Below are 21187 nucleotides of genomic sequence, written 5' to 3'. Positions count from 1 at the left end.
ATTTTCAATAACAATATCAATATACTATACCTATGTTAACACAATTTTATTGACTAAATAATTTGGAACTCACCCAACTGGAAATGATAAGAAAATAAACATTGTTAAACTTAATATTTTTACTATTGTTAATAGTTATTGCCGCGTTTAATCGCATGAAGATCATATTGAACCACAAATAACCTGCGTTTTTTCATTTTTAAAGCAATTGTGTAAAATTAGAATGTGTTACACAAAATGTGTAAAATTAGAAGACTTTCTGGAACTAGACACACATTTTTAGAGCTTTCGGTTTATATTACACTTGTAATAAACTTAAAATTCAAAATAAGGCTAAACATATAAGCTATCATTTAGCACCAACTTTGAACACATATATCTAGCATTTCTTTTAAAACATTAAAACGTACAATATCATAATTTAAACAGCAAAACATAAAACATAAAATTGATAATGATGTAAAATCATGGCATTAAATTCTGTCAACTCATTCACAAGCAGGAAATGCATTAGAACTGAGCTTTCGTTTTACTGCAAGAGCTATAATAACTAATCAATTCACCAATTAGCTGAGCAATTAGTCGACTAAATAGCCGACTAATTAATTATCAAAGAAATATTGGCATGTTCATGTGATCATCTCTAGAACCAGTAAAAACAGTAAAAATGTAAAAATTCCTCTCAATAGAATGTATGCGGTCACAGACCACATAGTTAAACATACTGCATTAGAGAATTCCTAGTGTAAATTAGTGTGAAAACTAGCTTAAAGCGGATTTAGAAACAAAAAATCAGATTTTTGTGTAAAATTTTTCTATCTGCTGTGTGATTGCAACCTAGGAGACTTTTAAAATAATTCGAAAACTTGTTATAACCAGAACATTATTCAACTTATTCAACCCTCAGAGCTATTTATATCAGCACAACTATTCTTCAGAGAATAAATTGATCTGAATTGCACTGTGACGTCACAAAGCACCTTATACATATCAGGTTGCAAAACACGTAACCCTCGTTGGTAAATACAAGTTATGTGTGTGTGTGTGTGTGTGTGTGTGTGATACTTTCAGACCATAAGACCAGTTCACCCAATGTCACGTGATAAGTGTGTGTGTGAGAGAAGAGTCCTATAATAATTATAGGTTCCTACATCCTAGAAGCAGCGGCAGTGTAAAGAGGATTAGTGTACTTTGTCATTGGTTCTTTGTAGAGAGGGGACAAACCCTGCAGGGATAACGGGGTTAGCTGCTGGATTTGTATTTGTTTCGCAAAACTTAAAAACTGTTAATTTTAATATTCAGCTAGTTCTTATTTCAGAATGTTAATCGAAACAGCAAGGATATCGACTGTTCATGGTGCACAATCGATTCACCATGAGATAAATATCCAAGAGCATCTTCATAGGATTCGCCATTGCAAGATATAAAATTATTATTAGTTTTCATAACAGCATTCTGGATAAGTCAGCGAAGAAGTTAGATCTACAAGCTCCATTTGTAGAGGTGTTACATACTGTTTATATCAATACTACAGCACTTTCATGCATATTGTACGTACGCACGTGCGTTTGGTGAACGTATCACTAAGCTCATGCAACCTTAAAAACTATCTTCGAGCATACTTTAGGTATTTATTATAATTTCAATGGTATTTAATATTTCATGAAGGTGTAATGTTCCTAACATTATATCACTGAATATATCAAATAAATTATCAGTTGTTACTAAAAATGTAATCTGCGGAATTAAATGTGAAATCATTTCTAGGCCAATTTGACAGTTAACAACTTTAAAAAGTGCACAGGATCGGCCTGATAATCTTATAATTGGAAATCGTAGAGATAATGCTACAATTGAAAAAGGCCCTAATTATCGTTTGAATCTGTCTTGGAATCTGAAATAAAAATGGCAAATAATCTCGTTAAATAATCTAATCTGATTCCATATTTTCCTACATCACAATTACAGAACATCACTGTCCCGTAACGTAGAACTAGGAGGAACAATTTTCTGTCCACTCCTGGTAACCCACCAATACAATTACCGTGCAATAATATAAATAACATTTCAGTAAGCAACATGCTACGAGTTCAATGGGGGGTGAGAGGGTTTCTACAACCTACTAAATAAGCTTTCCAGAGTAAGCAGGGTTAGTGTATTTGGTAGTTGGTTCTTTGTACAAGGGAGACAGACCCTGATTATTAATTAGACTCGATTAATTAATTAATTAATTACTTTATCAAAATGATTGATTGTAAGAAAACTTGGTTTATCAATCATGTGGTGTCATCAACAAGAGATTGTCATTGGACATGATTTTCGATCAGGTTATTAGATCAGTTCGTTTCATTCTCACTTCATAGCTTAAATTTTCGCGCAACGAATTCCCAATTTTTATTCAAATTCACAGTATAGCCGTACATTTCCATAGCAACCCGGTTAAGAAAATAATAACTAATTTTTTGTCATGCAATACTCATAAGAAAAACTGGCGCACAATTCAAACATAGTCAGCTAACATTTTTTTCAAGATTAAAACGGATCGGGATATACTGATACATAACCCGTTTTATTTTAGAAAAAAAAGTTGCTGGAGCTCGTGAAAAATGTAAAAATAATAACCAAACATCACCAAAGACTGTAATGGGAAGATTGGGTGAAGTTGAAAGCGAATAAAACTATATTTACTTGGAAATATTGAAGTCTAGCAGCCGAATAACATTTTCAGCTTGAAAAAAAAAGCAGAATTGTGCACCAGTGAAGCCACGCTTGGGAATATTCTGGCAAACAAAAAGATGGTTTTGTGACGTAGCAAAGCATGCTAAACAGCTTGAAACTATTTTCATAAGACTATTTTAAGATGACATTAAAACATTTATAATGCAGAACATTGTATAGTAGGATCCAAGCACAGAACTGAATATAAGCAACGGCAATAATATGGAACGGAGAAGTGCTATCAATAAAAGCCAAAGCCTCGCCCTATGTCGTAAATTTAAAAAGCTCCGCGCCAAAATGACTTTATCGTTCGAAAAAACACTACGGTCCTTATTATTGCCGGTAGATCAAGCAACATCACAAACGTGAAACCAAACTGCAAAGAGATTGCATGATATTAAATAAGAAATATTTACCCAAAGCAGCATTCCTGCACTCACAAAATACTACAAGTTAGACTCCAGGTAACCATCCTGTCCCTCCCTCGAGTCCCTCCTTCTTAACGGCAGGGTGTGGGGATTATGTGCACGAGGTGGTAAAGCAGCACGGGGTGAGACGTCTGGGGTCCCTCTTGGTGGTAAAGCAGGACTTGCTCTGTGCGGTGAACTGTATGGTAGTGGGTGGGGTGGTAAACGTCCCCCAGCAACACTGGGGTTGGTAATGATAGTGTCTCTTGAGAGAGTACTTTGGATGTCTCCCAGGATATCGTCAAATTCCCCAATGTTGGAGGCTATGTCGATAGAGGTGGAGATATCGTCTGGCGGTGATTCTACTGGAGGTGGTTTTGGTGAGTTTATTATTTTTTCTTCGACGGGTGCCGCATTCTTCACCGGAGACACTTTGTGATCGTTAAAGTCACCAGTATTGTACCGCCGCGGTAACTGATTGTTTGTAGAGGAAGATGTGCGGGAGAAGTCGAAGGCAGTGTCGGAGTTGGTTGGAGAGGTGGGGTGAGAGGAAGGAGGAGGAGAATTAGCAGGTTCTTTGTAGACGAAACTTGGAGATCGTGAAGAGAGCGGGTTTTGGAAGTGGGTGACGGGGTTCTTGTAGAGAGGGTTGTTGTCCTGCAAGGATATACCACGGCATGTGTTATGACGTCATAACGAGTGTTATGACGTCATTGTATGTGTTATGACGTCAGAATGAGTCAGGAATGACGTCACGTGTAGAAAAGTGAAAATTGCAGGGCTGTTTTTCTAAAATATGTGCACACTCTTTATCGGAGGAGCAAAATTATAGTAATAACCTTATAGCTTAATCACAATGAGCTTTACCCGGAAATTGCAGCACTCGCCTGATCGCTGTTTTAACACTACACACAACAAATGGAAAATGCTTAAAATCAGTAACTTTACACTTTACACGGCTGACACACAAATAGGCTGTAGCGGGGGTCTCATTTTAACAGCGCAAATTACTCCTCGAAATATTTACAGTTATACCGATTAGATCTGCATATTGCATAATCACCATTCTCTCTCGTACACGTCAAAAATAAAACTTTTCGAGCCTTTCCCTTAATCAAATCAGGCTCGGTTGCTATGGAAAGTCGGTTTAAAGAAAACTTTAGTCGGGGTTGGCTAATTTTGTTGAGCTGTGACTAACGAAATCTTGTAAAATCAGTGAGAAATCCCACAAATTTTAAGGACAACCGAAGAAAATTATCTTGTCAGTATTAACCATATTGATGAAAAATTAACTTTAATTTAAAGATGGATATAATGGTAGGCGAAAAGAATTTCCATACGCGATTTGAGAATAAAGAGCAAGGCAACAGATAACTTACCGTATTCCATTTTGCTTTGGAACGCTCTTCTAAGAATTTGGTATATTCTCGTTTATCCTGCATTGTGTTGAGATAAGAATTTACCAAGAACAATGTGATAAAACATCGATATCAATCAAGCGCTAAATACAGTAATAACTGAAAAGCACCGGCGCATTGTATACGAAACGAAACGAAACACTGTATTTACTACCCCGCTACTATGCGACAAAGATATTGTATGAAATATAACTAAATAATTTGCCCAATACGGTGCCCAATGCCCATATATCAAACATAATTACAAAAAATAAAAATCACTCACGGACTTTCAAAAATCAAAATGGATCATTGAATACAAACAACATATTGAAAATAAACTCACGACAATAGTAGTGTATATCTTCCACAGGATGAGTAAAAGTATTCCCACAGCAAGTATGCCACCTATCACGCCAGCAACTATCGCGATAATATCAGGCTGCGAAGGACAATCTGAGAGAAATTTCTCGTTAGGTCTGGAATATTCATTACATATTTAATTTGATATAATCCGTGTATCTCTACTATAATTCAGAGAATTATTTATGCTGTCTGTCTGTACGACCGCCCACGTGCAAATTAGATGAGAAATAGGATCTCATCTATACTTTTCTCAAGGCAAGGTTCTCCAGATTACTACATTAAACTTACCTAGCTCCCTATCTATGAGGATCTCGTCCAAGATGCGCTGTTTGGTAGTTCCCATATCCGTGTAATGAAGGAAGTATATCAGGTTACAGTTGTCGTCGTAAGGTATCGGCTCACATTGCTTGTGGCGACCTGTATAAGGTGGAATTTTAGAAACGAGACGACTACACAATGTCAAAATATCCAAATATTCTAAAACATTCGCAGGATAATTCACTATCACGAGTTTTAATTTGAACAACATTACGTTACATTACGTTACATTACGTTACATTACGTTACATTACGTTACATTACGTTACATTAAGTTACATTAAGTTACATTACGTTACATTACGTTACATTACGTTACATTAAGTTACATTAAGTTACATTACCTTACATTACATTACATTACATTACATTACATTACATTACATTTACAAACCTAGTTTTGTGGTATCGACTGTTTCGTCGCTGGAAAGGACCGTACTTTTATCACACTCACAGTTTCTCCACGCTTCTTTATCCTGGTAAAAAAATCTCTACTCTAGGATTAGAAATATCGTCTTGGAGCTTCAGTGAATCAATGAGAAAATTAAATCAATGACAAAATCAATAACCTTTGGAACGACGTAACCGGTAACTATAGTAATCATTAATCACTTAGTAATTTATGTAAAATCTGCAAAAATATTTCTTTTGATTCATCCAAATGTTGGCAAGCTGGTATAACGAGAGCTTCAGCAGATAAAGCTCTCGTTATACCAGCGAAGAAAAGGGCGTGCCGAGCTCCACAACTCAAATACCACTAATGATTAACAAAACCAAATTACATATATCGTACCGTATGATGCAAAATTTACTGCCGTAAATTTGAGTCTGCGAACTTGATAAGTGTGCACATTAAATATGCGTCACTTAATGTTTGCTCGCTTAATTTGTGCGATTTTGACGCACAATTAAGTGTCGTAAAAATTTCATTTAATAAGGTAGTTTACCATACATTTTTAACCATAAATTTGGACCATATGGCACAAGATCGACCTATGCTGATGTTATTATAGCAGGAAGCCATTTACCAGCTAAAACTTAAAAGAGTACTCTTAACCGGTCAACCGCTACACTTACAACCACACAACTACTATACTCACATCATCGAATTTCTCGTAGACACATTCCACACAATCCAGATATAGGGTACAGTTGAGAGGACCACAGTTCTGGCAGATATCACAGTACTTGCCGTAGTGGTCAGGTTTACACTGGCACTCCCCGCACACACATTCACCGTTAGTAGACCCTGTGTAGTATAGAGTGTAGAGTGTTGAATATAGAGAGTGTAGAGTGTAGAGTGTTAAATATAGAGAGTGTAGAGTGTAGAGTGTTGAATATAGAGAGTGTAGAGTGTAGAGTGTTAAATATAGAGAGTGTAGAGTGTAGAGTGTTGAATATAGAGAGTGTAGAGTGTAGAGTGTTGAATATAGAGAGTGTAGAGTGTTGAATATATAGAGTGTAGAGTGTAGAGTGTAGAGTAGTGTTTAACACGGTGCAAACAAACTCAATTAAATCCATTCAATTACAAAATGCAATCAACACTTCACCTTCAATTTAAAAAGAAAGTAAACAATTCAATATTTAAAATTCAGGGAATCTATCGTCATATTATATCAACAATAAATGTCACATACCAGAGCACTCAATGCCAGTTTCGGGATGGATGCAGCCTTCTTTAGAGACAGGGCACCCACAATCCTTGCCTGTAAACTGAGGATCTGTTGTTTGCTTAGGGGTACCTGAAATGGAGAAGATCAGAGAGAGAAGATAAGAGAGTAGATAAGAGAGTAGATAAGAGTAGATAAGAGAGAAGATAAGAGAGAAGATAAGAGAGTAGATAAGAGAGTAGATAAGAGAGAAGATAAGAGAGACGATAAGAGAGAAGATAAGAGAGACGATAAGAGAGAAGATAAGAGAGTAGATAAAAGAGAAGATAAGAGAGTAGATAAGAGAGAAGATAAGAGAGAAGATAAGAGAGTACATAAGATAGTAGATAAGACAGTAGATAAGAGAGAAGATAAGAGAGTAGATAAGAGAGTAGATAAGAGAGAAGATAAGAGAGTAGATAAGAGAGTAGATAAGAGAGTAGATAAGAGAGTAGATAAGAGAGAAGATAAGAGAGTAGATAAGAGAGACGATAAGAGAGAAGATAAGAGAGAAGATAAGAGAGTAGATCAGAGAGTAGATAAGAGAGTAGATAAGAGAGTAGATAAGAGAGTAGATAAGAGAGTAGATAAGATAGTAGATAAGAGAGTAGATAAGAGAGTAGATAAGAGAGAAGATAAGAGAGTAGATAAGAGAGTAGATAAGAGAGTAGATAAGAGAGAAGATCAGAGAGTAGATAAGAGAGTAGATAAGAGAGTAGATAAGATATAAGATCAGAGAGTTGTGTAGATAAGAAGATCTTAACAACAAGTATGTAATACACCAATATCTCACTTTCCTCACTTTACCTATGCTATGGTCATTTCAAAAACAGCTAATCACAAGAAAATTATAAATATTATCCAATGTGAGAGGTCTGCAGATTGTGAAACCCCCACCCCCCTGCCGTCCACCCCATGACAAACCATTAGCAGTCTTGTTACAGTCGCAATCTCCACAGAAACAATAGCCGTTATTAGAGCAAATCTGATTATCCTCATTACGGGGACACTCGTAGTTACTGCACTCGCAAAACTCTCCTGTAACGTGAATAATTTATTAGACAATTAATTTATTTTTGTTTTATATTTGGGAAGACTTGTCATCAAGATTATTCGGAATTGAATGTTTCTAAACTTAACAATTTACAGCAATTTGGTTATCAGAGCTTTTATTACTTATTCAGCTATAATAGGTTCATTCTGTCGTGATCTCAAAAAAGAAAGTTTTATCGGTCGAAAGATATCTGCGTGAGTCAGTCTATCTGTCAGTCTATATTATCGGTCATCAGTCATTCGCTATGTCGGTGTGTCTGTCTGTCAGTGAGTAGGTATGTCTTTGTTATCAGACCAATACAGATAGATGGAAGAAACAGTTCACATTACCCCATCTCTGGTAATTGTCTCTGCTAGGTTGGATACACTCGCACTGTCCACAAATACACTTTCCGTTGTTGTCGCCCCCACATATGGCTCCGGAAACTGGGTTAATACATTTGTCCTTGCTCTTGTCTTTAGTTTGGTTACACTGAAAGGGAGCAATATGTTGTTGAGTCAGTGGAATTGCTGATTGGTTAATTAATTTGGTGCTAATAAGTCGGATTGATGCCCGAGCAGATACTTGCCTAGTAAATGGCAGGTAAGATTGGTGTGACCTTGATATCCAGTTATTTCCAGAAATAAAGATATGATGCAGATACTCAGAACGTGCTCAAACCAATTAAAAACCCAATTAAAAACCATTAAATAACAAGATAATTACCTCACAGTTTTTACCGTAACTCTCCGCATGACACTGACAAGCTCCACAGATCAGATCCCCTGCACTGTTACACTTATCAGATCCCTTATCTATATTATCCTCGTCCTTTTCACAGGGACACTCACAGATCATGTCAATAGAGATCGGGATAGTAGCTATACCGGGAACCTGGATAATTGGATAATGGGATAATTGGATAATGGACCTTCATATTGGGTGCCACCACGATTGTAGTTAATGACAGTGAAAAACTAAATATAAACATTGGGGAAAAAATCGACCAAAACCAAGGATATTAATTAATTTGTGAGGTAAACTACAGGATGTGCGGCGTAAAAGCTCTGGTTTTTAATTCTGCGTTTTAAAAATGGCAAACAGGAGTTCTGATGAAGGATAATTATTAATTACCTCAATGTTAAAGTTGTAGGAGTTAGCTTCCTCTTCTGACAAACACTCGGCCACCTTAACTACAATACTGAAACTAACTTCCTCGTCTATTGTTACATTTGAACATCCCTGTCCGTTTACCATTTCCGTCTGAATAAAGGTATTGTTATAAGGAGAGTACGTTTTTATCTTCAGTCAGTAGTATATAATATATGTAATATAACTAAAACTGAACTTTGAGTATGTTGACAAAGACCGCATAATTCTGAAGAAAAATATTTGGCAAAGTCTAGTCTATATCCTTCGCACATATATAATAGCTCCCTCGTGCGACTTATATAACCGTGAGTGTCAAAATAAAACATGTGCGATTTTACTTTAATCGTGTATTTGATTTTATCTTATTATGTAAACGTGTATTTCCTACTTACGAACATGCCACCCTCTCTCCAACTTACCTGTGCACCAGCACACTTGGGGATCACAGTGACTGTAACTCCGGGAGGAGCTTGAGGGTTCAGCTGGGTGGAGGATACGATACTCTCCAACTGATCCTTGATAAGGTTAGCTACATCGTCTGAGTTGTCGCTCAACTTTCCTAGAATGGAATGAATTTTTTATTTACTTTTAATTTCATGGACGGGAAATTATGGGGAGTTATACTGTCAAGAATTGAACGGATGTTTTGAATTTGCATCGTGATTTGAATAGTAGTCCTAATCAAACATTCGGAATAAGCTGTACTTCACAGTAAGACTAATAGATGTGGATTCTGGAAAGGAAGTGAGACTTTTTTTTTGACACATGACAGTAATTCTGGGGTTTGTAGTGAAAGCAGATTGGTATATTCCTGTCAAAAAAATACGTCTCACCTCCCCACCAGAATCCACATCTATGGTAAGACTAATAGTAAGCTACATAGTAAGACTATATTAAGACTAATAAGCTCTTACCAACGGATGAAAGTTGGGTAAGATGTTCTGACAGCTCTTGATAAACATTCTGCATCTGAGCGGTAACAGCGAAGATGGGGATCACCTGGTTCTTTATCAGGACATCGTTTAGCTGGCCAATTGAAGGGTAATCCTGGACAAAATAGGTTTAATAATCAACTGAGCTATAAACAGGATCATTAATCACGTTCAGGGGAGTATTATGCTACTATTTGTTGTTCCCGGCTAATTTATTCGCTCCACCTGGTGGCTGGTACCAATTTGTACACTCAAAAATGTATTTCATGTTGATCTAACGTTGGACGGGCTATTTTATTATGTCCAGACAAATCGGACGATTTTCGCACAATTAAAATTATGATTTGGGAAACACATCTCATAAACATATGATAACTGCAGTAGGATAACTAACCTGATTTAAACTACGAGTGTACTTATTATTTGACATTCCACAGGTCCCCTCATTGGGCTCAACAATTCCCGCCAATTTTCCGTCTCCAGCAACGTGAAACACAGCATCAGTAGCGAAGAATATGACTTTTCGAGCGGGGTCCCTCCAACCGATATCCTGAGGGGGTGAACATAAGTAACATATGTAACATAAGTAACATAAGTAACATAAGTATTAAGTAACATTAGTAATTAGGGGGGAACATTAACAACATAAATGATGAAAACAGAATTAAATTAAAGCTTTCTTTTCAAAATTTAAAATTACTGCTTTATAAGCTGTAAAACACAACATTGAATTATAAAACAATAAATTCGTATTGATTTTTCTTCCGAACATAATCTTAAATTAACCTGAACTCAGGCTTTTTATCAACTTACATCAGAACATACAGCAGCCTGTACGATAGCTTCAAAACCACCCTCGGGGTTGTCCACATTGGAAGAGATACTCAAACTGCTTAACCTCGACTGCAGAAATATATTGTTCAATCTTGGTCGGTAGTATGGGAGAAACTTACATGTTTATTGTTCATATTCGGCGCCATGCATAGAAGACCACGACGAAGCCGCCTGATCGATCAGATTAATCACATTTATAAATTAAGAAACTACACACGCGCGGCGCGCGCAGCACTTTGTATATGCGTATACCATTAGGCGACGGCGCGCGCTCACGCAATATATGAAACTGAATCCAGGCATACGTAATCGACCGGTATGACAGCATTTGTGAGGTTTCAAAAGCATAAGTTATATCTACAGTGAGTAATATAGAGCTTCCCTGCGATCATCGTGCTTCCACCAAACGGCCGAAGAGGGTCGTTTATCTAATACAAGGTACCTCATCTCAAATAATGTTGCGATACAAATAGCCGAAATCTATTATCGAAGGAATGAAACGATTTTTGAAGTGGTGATCATTAGATCATTATATTTCTTGACTATATTCTACTTTTTTGGTATAATATTCATGTTATTGTAAGCGAGATTTCGATTTAATAAATACGAATCTAAAGTTTACTGATAATTCAATCATCGAATGCACATTTTGAACGGAGCAACTAGACGCATTTCCTTTGTAATCCGTAGATTACACAAGAACAAAGCGCGATTTACATGCTAGGCGGCATGTCTTATAATTGTAATACAATGGTCCAATAAAACAGAATAATATTCTACTACCTCATAAGACAAAGCTTAATTTAAGTGGGCATATAACTTGTCAATAATATACATTTAAGTACTAATTTCAATGCAAACACAAGGAAATATTTTAAACCATACCTTGAGAGCCTCGGTTGCACCGTCACCTGAAGTCATGCTCATTTCGTGGTTAAAGGAATGTACAGCTTGACACAATTCACATGGCTTCTCTATCTGACCTGGTTCTGTAAAAATGATACATTTTAATTTTATGTGAATATTTTAACAAAGCCCTGGTCACGATGTTCTTTATTCGAAATTTTACAGACCCGTTAATTCAACATGAAGCTAATAATTCAAATCAGCTTAAATTAATTGTAAAATAAATGACAAAGTCATCTTGACATATTGGCTAGCACTGTTGAAGTGACAATATCCAACAACATGTTGTCTAACACGTTGTCATAATAACAAGCGGAGATTATGTACGATTTGTTGAGACACTGACTAGCAGGCCAAGGATACTACATATCACAACGCTGTTATACATTGTAACAATATTATAAGCTTAACTGTAAACTGTAAAGTAACACTCCAAGCTCTTAGCTCATACTGTTCAATGAACAATGTTCAGTAAGTTATATTGCGATAGGTAAAATTGAAAGTTTGAAGGTGTTGTATTGTTCACAGCTCTGCACTCAAGACACGTCAAACATAACATAAGTTTAAAGTTAGAAGAGTCTAGGAGAAGACAAGCAGCATGTTATGGGTTGTTTTAATGTTTAACCGACAACCGTGTCCTAGCACGGTAACTACTGAACTACTGACAGTGTATACACTTTGAGGGTTTCATAGCTGGGGTACTTCACACTCAGCAGTCTTCACAGCTGACATACTTCTATCTCAACTCTGCTGCTTTTTTAAATGTTTCTAAAATTAGCAGCTTGTGCGTTCACTTTGACGAAATATTTGGGATGCTTTAGTTCCCAAAAATTTGTGTGCCAAAACTTTGAGCTCAATTAATTTGAGTAACAAACATTATTTGCCATTAATCTAATTTTTCATTAATTTAATTTATTTACCATTAATTTGAGAGCAACAAATTTGGGTGAAAATTCAGTTTTGGCAACTAAGATATTAAGTATTAAGAGGAGTTTTAAAAAGTGAATATCTTTTAGAAATACTTACGAATTCAAGTATTTCAAAGAGTTTGCAGCAAAATGCAAGCTTTTACTTTTTTTAATCTAGATTTAAAGAAAAATATTAACCAGTTTTAGCGTAGGGCGAGATGGGCTTATCCACGAATGTTCCAAAACCAATACTGTAGTTTGAGGAAATATCTTTCAAGTTGTCAACTAAAGCAAAGTAAGCGTAAGAAAAGAAATCATCATATCCGGTAATCAAATAAATAGTACTATCAGGGTTTAACATTTGGATTTTTCGTATTTAAATTCTTATCTCGGGAATAAAATGTTGTTGAAATAATCACATGCTTATAATATGAATAAGAAACATCTAAATTTTGCACTTCTATGTATTAGTTCAGAATTTATGGACAAATATCAGTCTGGAAATATCAATTTTATGCACTTCTATTTCGGTTCAAAAATTATGGACAAATTATGGGAATATCATGAAAGGCTAGTAGTACTAGGCGGAAACACACTTACTTATATTACTAGTCAACTCTTTTAACTTGGTTAAATCCTCCTTCATAGAATAAGAGAAGTCCATAAGATAGTACACATCTAGAGGATAATCTTTAGAGGACTTAACCGTTACTGATATATTTCGTTCCTCTCCTGAAAGTGTTAAATATGTTAAATATGTTAAATATGTTAAATATGTTAAATATGTTAAATATGTTAAATCTTGACCCTTAATTAAATCAGCCTCATAGAAGTAAGTTTTTTTCTTCAATTCTTTAGATTATTTACTAAGCAATGTTAAAATTCTTGTCTTTAAGACACATCCAAGAAAATGTCTATTTCTCCAACAGCTCACACGAAATGAGCATATAATCTCATGTTTAACGTCTCATCTAAAAGTATCATCTAGATTAGAGCATATCTATTTTAACGGTCAGCCTTGTGGCTCTTGGAATGTAGAACATGTATACACTCTGATATTTCATCAAGTAATCCACCCTATACTATACTATGTTTACTGTAATACAGAAAATGTTTATAAATTTATTCCGGAACTCGCCAGTCGTTGGCCGGCAAACATCTCTAATATTTACTACTCCATTTTAGTGTTTAGGCAACGATGTCTGGTATTTTAAAGCTTTGGAATTTCGAAAAATGCTGGTACAGTAAAATCCGATTCGCCACGGAGTTTTGGGGAAGGAAACACCCCGGGTAAATTGGGTTGTGGTAAATTGGGGTTTTATTGAATATCTAAAATTCATTAAGTCGATATTTTACAAATATCACTGTACTCTCCTTCGTAACACGAATACAGAGCTGATGCAGATGCAGATGCAGATGTAGATGACATATTATATTTCTAACAATGTAGTCCTAGTGTTCCTGTAGCCGGTAGCTCACAGCCGTTAGGACTTAATTCACACAATTCACACCCGGCCCCTACACAATAAAGTTCTAATGACATCCCAGACTCAATACCCCCCACTGTGTAACATCACGTAACGTATGACGTCATGATGACATCATCAGTTATATAATTAAACAAGGCTAGGTCAGTAAGTGTTACACAGCAGCAGCGCCTTATCAACAGCGTTTGAAGAAGTCACACGCAGCGTTTAGTGTATTATAATACGATGCGATCGAGTTGGGCACTTTTCTTTCATCGTGTATTAAAAGAGAGAGAGTTAAAGTGTAAAAGTGTGACTACTATGTTAAAGTGTGTTTCATGTAGTGTTTTGTATTGCGTTGCATGAGGTGACAATATTGTTTTGATTGGTTTAGGTTACGGGTGATAGTGTAAGTTTAAGTTACAGGTGAGAGGGTGTGTTTAAAGTGTTTATGGTTCTTTATTGCGAGTAAATCAAGTAACTTCGATGATACGTGGTTAGATAGACGGTGAGAAATGTGGTGCTATGAGATTAGTTACATTCATGTCTAGAATCTGCCTACATTTAGTTTACTAGTCTATTATAATTAGTCTACTGCGTTTAATGTATTGTTCCTCACCTCACCCAAGTATAAATATTTAAATAGGATAATCTGAAGATATCACAATAAAGTTCCTAACTAATCAAGTTCCTTAACTTAAGAAGTAAAATTATTTAAGTTCCTCCAGATGGAATGCTAGAGAATAAAGAATGCATGTATCTAGGATGTAGTTTCTAGTTTATTGTCACTATATCCGGTGTAAGAAACTGTACATATGACAGATGTCACAAGTACACGAAATATCAGATATTTGAGTGTTAGATTTAACACGCTCTCACTCTCTGGAGCTGGATTCGAACACTTATTTAATTACACCCCATTATCTAATTACACTCCATTATCTAATTACACCCCATTATCTAATTACACCCCATTATCTAATTACACCCCATTATCTAATTACACATACACTCCCACACATCAGGTATTAGTCAAGGTGGGCCGGCTGATTGTGATTGGTCAGGTGGCTGTCACGTGGTCTGATTTACGAAACTTGATTGGTTGGGTTTTTTGTGTGAAATTTATCATGTGTTTAGTGTCTTTAAGTGGATGATTGTATTAAAGTGAAATGACATCATGATACCCTATACTGACTGCCAACTCTTTTAAATAGGAACTGTCCATGTCAGAGGGTATAATTAGGATAATTATGTAGTATGGTAAGGGCCTGTACGATTTGTAATCTATAATTAGTAACTCTTGACCGTTGGAATACGTGATTAGGTGATTTATCATACGTGACTTCTGAACAGGATATTGTTTAATATCTCTAACCCACGCTAGTTTCCTCACTCCTCAGGAATATTATTCAAGAATAAACTTCTTTGTACGAGAAACTTTCTCGTAAAAAGAGAAACTTTCTCGAACGAAGAGGTTTATTTTCGTCGTCGAGAAAGTTTTCTGGCTGCTCCGGCAAAGTGTAATTTCTGTATTGTAACCATAACGGGGCATACCACATACTTAACCATATAACAGCATAGTTGGCATTGTAATACTCATACCTGTTAATTTAGCAAACGTATTTCTACCAATTGATAAAATGCATCATGTCGCCATACGTTTTTCATATTCATAACGGAAACTTTATAATATATATATATTATATAACACTTGGTTCAGTAAAGTAGTCGCTGATGCCACCATGCGATGGTTCTGATTCTTTGGTAACATAAGTTAGCTTGGCACCAAATTAAAGCCAAACTAAATCATTTTTATGAAGCCTAGCTAAGAAAGTTCCAGAATTTTTCCGTAACAGACAAAATTAACATACATATTACATAATTTAATTACCGGGATATTTCATTTCGAGAAATTTTTGGAATTTCGAACAAGTTCGCATTTCTTGATTTCTTAGTTTCAATGTTTAAATTTAGAATAACCTGTTGTAATAACAGCTAAGTTTACCACTAAAGAACGCTTTCAAAGTTCCAACCCTGGAACACCTTGTTCATAATAATATATCCTATAAGGGTCCGACCTAAAACCTGGTGAGACATGCCAATTACATACATGTACTGCATACCAATGTACTATATATATATATATACATCAGTTGTCGTCAACAACCTGATACGTATCATCCGTGTAAAGATCCTGGTATTACGAGATATCAAGTCTAGACGTACAGTTACCATATTATGTTAACGTAACCACAGCGATACAGGTAGATCACTCACATAGGTCACAAAACTTAGGTCACAATTATACAATGTGATAATATTTATCAGTTCTGACGTTTAGAAACTGTATTAACTAAATGTGGGGGCACAATGCACATGCTTACGAGTAGAATCATGGTACAATATCGATATAACTGCAGTTACAGGGCCTCTCGGGGGTTTTGACTGGTAGATTGAGGTGCACAGTAAATAGGGGTATTATTTACATTGGTTTACAGTTCGGTTCCTCCAGGTCCGCCAAAGGATTTGCACATGAAGCCTCTACTTCACTACTTAGCCTTGGGAGAAAGGATAAATAAACAATAAATCAAGGCACGCTAAACATAGGCATGATAATATGCCTTTTGCCCTAATCCATCTGGAATGTAACTGTTTTATTTATTTATTTCATTAAATAGACCAGTCAATATTATGCTAATACTCATAAAGCAATCAAAATCTGTTTAATATAAAATACATTTTTATGGAACAGTGAACACTACGCCATGTACTAGTTAGATAGTTAGATGACTTAAAAGTCTGACACTACCAACAAACATTCCTAAATTACACGTATTTTACATTTTAATTCACGTTCTATATAATATGATAAGTTAAGAAGAGCAGTACCTACTACCAAACATTAAATGTATCTCTACAAAATCCTTTGTAATTCATGTAAGGGTTTCTCTACTTAGGTATTTGCCAAAACCCGCAAAATGCGAGCCAATACTCACTAAACTAATCTGCCTGCTAATTTCGGATATATAACTCAACTACGTGGAGTCAGCTGGGAATTAAGGAATAGTTAAGTTAAGTTAAGTTTGATTTCAGTAGATATTACAGAGTTCCTGTCTGTTAAGTAAACGTCAGTCTATTACACAGTCTATTACACAGTGTATTACACAGTGTATTACACTGTGTAATATACTGTGTATTATACTGTAGTGGAAGTAGAACGGTGCTTGTAATAAACACACATTACGATAGCTTGTCTCGTGCGTCAGTATTTGCGTCAGTATTTGTAAGTATTTGTAAGTATTTGTCACTGTACGCTCAGTAAACCTCCAGTAGTACTAAAAATATGTTCAGCAGCTAAAAACTTAAATACTGATGTGTTGCTAATAATACAGTGGTTACATATTGATTACTTAGTAATGAAAAGTTACAGGTCACGCTATATGACTAATAAGTATTCAATAGTATTGCGCAGTGAAGGGTTGTCATATAATAACTTTTCGTATAAATTCATGTTTCATACTATCCAATATCCGTTGCGTATATTTAAATGTCGAAGCGTGTAATAAATGTAGAATTGATTTATCTATTTTATCTTATATACATGTTCATGAGTCACTTTAGATGGCTTGAACTTAATCTTCCGATTTGGAGTTCTTTTCGGCTATAAAGCGATGTATAAATCTCTAGTTATTACAATCTCTAGTTATTACAATCTCTAGTTATTACAGCACTATATTATTAGTGTATCACGTAAACGTTCAGAGCAGTTGTTTTTGTATTCACAATTCAGGTCTCATTTCTTTAATCACCTCTAATGACTTCTATTCAGTATAATTAGGTGGGAATGTACAGACATTAGGTGGGAATGTACAGACATTGTGTACAGGTTGGAACAGCCGGAGATGTGAAAAGTGTGTACATTATTCACTCTCTCTACATGTTTGTGTACTGTGCGGTGTTGGGTCTAATTAGATGATAGTTAGGAATGTGTGTAATTTTAACATTCAAACATGACATCATGTTACCCACTGGGCCATGTTGGATGATGATTCAATATTTATTGATTCGCAGCTGGTTATTTACCACTTTGTAGTTGGTTATTTACCACTTTGTAGTTGGTTATTTACCACTTTGTAGTTAGCTATTTACCACTTTGTAGTTGGTTATTTACCACTTTGTAGTTGGTTATTTACCACTTTGTAGTTGGTTATTTACCACTTTGTAGTTGGTTATTTACCACTTTGTAGTTGGTTATTTACCACTTTGTAGTTGGTTATTTACCACTTTGTAGTTAGCTATTTACCACTTTGTAGTTGGTTATTTACCACTTTGTAGTTGGTTATTTGCCACTTTGTAGTTGGCTATTTACCACTGATTGTCCACACTTCAGGTTAATGTTTCATACCAAGATGGTATCAAATTTCTTTAATTTGATAGTTTGAAATATCACAAAACACGGAAAACACACAATGCACTCACATAGTTAATAGTTTCACACAGAACACAGAACACAACTTTGCTTGTGTAAAAATAGTTGTGAGAGAAGGCGGAACTATAATGAGTGACGTGTAGTGTGTAACACGATACACTCACATTCTGCAGCTAAGTCTGCAAATTGTCCGCTAATCGTTCAATCTTATGAGGTGCGTAGCTTTTACTTTTTAGATGTTATTTGAAAGTTATACAGATAAATTTAAGCTAAATCTGTAGTGAAGTCTGCAATTTTTATTTGCAAACTGCAAATGAACAATCGTATGAGGTTTGTAGCTTTTACTTGGGATATTATCTTAAAGTTATGCGAGTAAATTTAAGTGTTCAAATTTTTAAAGCTAAATCGATGTTTCATGTTTATAATCATAATCAATTGTTGCGGAGTGCCACAAGATAACAAAGCTAGATTTATACTAATACTACTACTATGTCGGAACTAAGTCCGATCTACGCCAGATAACCCCCTCCATATATCCCTGTCCCTCCTCAGGGTTCGCAGTTCCTCTTTAGAGTTTGTCCCAACTTCCTTCAGTAACATAGACAAGTAGCTTTGTCTTGATTTATGGGTTCAGATTAACATCTCAACAGAGATTAGCTCCGTTAAACATGTCTAAAAAACTGTGAAAAATTTCGTCCGAATAAAAGCGTAATATCACAGGTCACATTAACACTTAACAGTCGTTAATGTGATAATTAAAATCAAGGAGCAAAAAACGTTATGGGGAATACTTCACATCTTTACAAGCTATCGTTCAAGTGAGAAATTCCTAGTTTACCATGGAGCTGAGCCGATGGATGAAAACATCAAACTCTATAATTCCTCAGAATAATTCCTCAGAATAGGTCACGTCCTCACGTGACAAGCAAGTCTAGTCTCCACTAGACCAATACCATTAAACAGAGTAATGTGTATTGACACCATCACAGCCTCACACCTGCACTTTATAGCCAATAGTTAGGGTTCCTTTACACACAGCAGGTCACACACAGGCAGTGACCTGCAATCAACCCAATGCTATAGTTGAGTACTAAATACTACACAATACCCATAATTATTGGGTATTGTCTTGTGTAATAACGCAAAGGGGAAGTAAGCGGAGCTTACATTCCATTAAGGAAGCAAATGTCAGAAACATTAAATTTTTAATTAAGTTCTATTGCACTTACTAAATCAACTATCAGATTATTAATTAAGTCCAAAGAATATTCTTAGATTTCCCCTAGAGGCTGGTTAATGGTTATTGGTTATGTCAGTATTATTTGCACGCAGATCTCAAATGATTGGGAGCAGTATTTAGTAAAAACTAGTATAGGCTAATCAGCTAAAACAAGATGATTGAACAAGATGAGTTATGAGTTGTAATTGTGGTGAGTTGACCAGATATTTCAGATGAGTAGCAGACATATTACCGGATGTTGCCCGGTAGCCGCACCTGTTCCGTTACCACGGTACACATTACATGTCGTCAGAGATTATTTAAATGTTTTGTCAGGCTCCATACTTGATACTCAATGTTCAGTTTTGAACTAGAGTTTCCTGAATTTAATAGAGAAAAGGGTGGTCGCTGGTTCATTTCTGACGAAAATTTAAAGGTACAGCCGCTATATCATGTAACTACATGATACCATGGAAATAGTAATACAGAATACTTTGCATCCACACAAGTTATCTTTCAAGTGAGATATTCCTATTTTACCACACTGAGATGAGCTTTGGTTGGAGGCAAAGATCTATTTCTATAATTTGTTACCCAACCCCTCTCATCATCTGATATACAATGTGTAAACAAGCATTTAAGGTTAAAGTCTAGTTAGAACGTTATCTTACCTGGCCTGAGGTTAGTGATCTTGATGGCACTGGGCTTGACTTGAATAATGGGCCCAAACTCCGTCTCATCAGGCTCAATGACAGACTTAGGGAAGGTCCAATTCTCACACTCAGAGGATCCCAGCTCTTGGTTTAAATCTGACTGACATCTGGAGGCGTCATAGATTTCGTCCCGGCACCATTTGCAGGTGAAGTGCGTTTTGATACACTCGGAACATGTTTTGGCACCGGAGCACTGACCAGTGGATGCTCCTGAGAAAAATAGATTAGTTATTGGAAATTGAAGTTAATTACAAACACGATATTCGTTTTAAGTTAAGTTATTACTTAACAGCCAGAAAAATGAAAAAGTCAAGATTTACACTAACCATAATTCAAAGCTATTTGTAGGATAAGTAGTAGACCAGTCAATATTCGACACCAGCCCATAGCTAAGCTAGTCTGAGATTACGATTGTGTTAATGCAGGAACCTATAAAATCATTCAAATTGGTTCTGATCTCAATTCATCAAGACCAACAAATAGATTGATCGTCAATCCAAGCACCAAGAGAGTCCAAGATCGGACTTAATATTCAATTGATAGAAGGAAAATATCACTTTTCACAGCCTCCAGCGAAGTTAAGAAGTTTTATCAATGAATCAGAAATATAATACAATATTATTTTAAAAATTGAAAAGCATATCTAAGATCAGTGGAAAAATCAGAATACACATTGAACCCTTATGCTCAGCTGTAAAAGATTATTTTTAACTTGAGAAGTGGAGACATATTCAAACTAG

At 35.7% G+C, this 21187-nt stretch overlaps 1 protein-coding gene across 8 annotated transcripts in view; it reads right to left on the bottom strand.

The window, feature by feature from the left end:
- LOC134824658 (integrin beta pat-3-like) overlaps nt 1–20866 on the bottom strand; it is a 29384-nt gene extending 8518 nt beyond the window's left edge. Inside the window, exons 1-21 of one of the 8 annotated variants that reach the window (XM_063836614.1) lie at nt 20774–20849; nt 20406–20657; nt 13221–13352; nt 12819–12905; nt 11692–11795; nt 10786–10875; nt 10367–10522; nt 9955–10087; nt 9460–9599; nt 9023–9151; nt 8615–8782; nt 8239–8380; nt 7780–7893; nt 6844–6948; nt 6307–6455; nt 5601–5697; nt 5177–5305; nt 4869–4978; nt 4505–4561; nt 2120–2194; nt 31–1225 (exon numbers count right to left, since the gene is read on the bottom strand). In XM_063836614.1, the coding sequence (XP_063692684.1) occupies nt 2123–2194; nt 4505–4561; nt 4869–4978; nt 5177–5305; nt 5601–5697; nt 6307–6455; nt 6844–6948; nt 7780–7893; nt 8239–8380; nt 8615–8782; nt 9023–9151; nt 9460–9599; nt 9955–10087; nt 10367–10522; nt 10786–10875; nt 11692–11795; nt 12819–12905; nt 13221–13352; nt 20406–20657; nt 20774–20834 (2427 nt within the window). In that variant the 5' untranslated portion in view covers nt 20835–20849 and the 3' untranslated portion in view covers nt 31–1225; nt 2120–2122. Of the gene's footprint in view, nt 1–30; nt 1226–2119; nt 2195–3158; nt 3783–4504; nt 4562–4868; nt 4979–5176; nt 5306–5600; nt 5698–6306; nt 6456–6843; nt 6949–7779; nt 7894–8238; nt 8381–8614; nt 8783–9022; nt 9152–9459; nt 9600–9954; nt 10088–10366; nt 10523–10785; nt 10876–11691; nt 11796–12818; nt 12906–13220; nt 13353–20405; nt 20658–20773 lie in introns of those variants that run through there. The other 7 variants (XM_063836612.1, XM_063836618.1, XM_063836619.1 and 4 more) reach the window with 7 other exon arrangements.
- Between the last annotated feature and the right edge of the window lie 321 nt (nt 20867–21187).

The sequence above is a fragment of the Bolinopsis microptera genome, chromosome 13 (genome assembly GCF_026151205.1).
Source record: "Bolinopsis microptera isolate Bmic1 chromosome 13, MBARI_Bmic_1.0, whole genome shotgun sequence".
NCBI lineage: Eukaryota > Metazoa > Ctenophora > Tentaculata > Lobata > Bolinopsidae > Bolinopsis > Bolinopsis microptera.
Note: the sequence above shows the minus strand (reverse complement) of the source record. Positions and strands in the feature narration are given on the sequence as shown.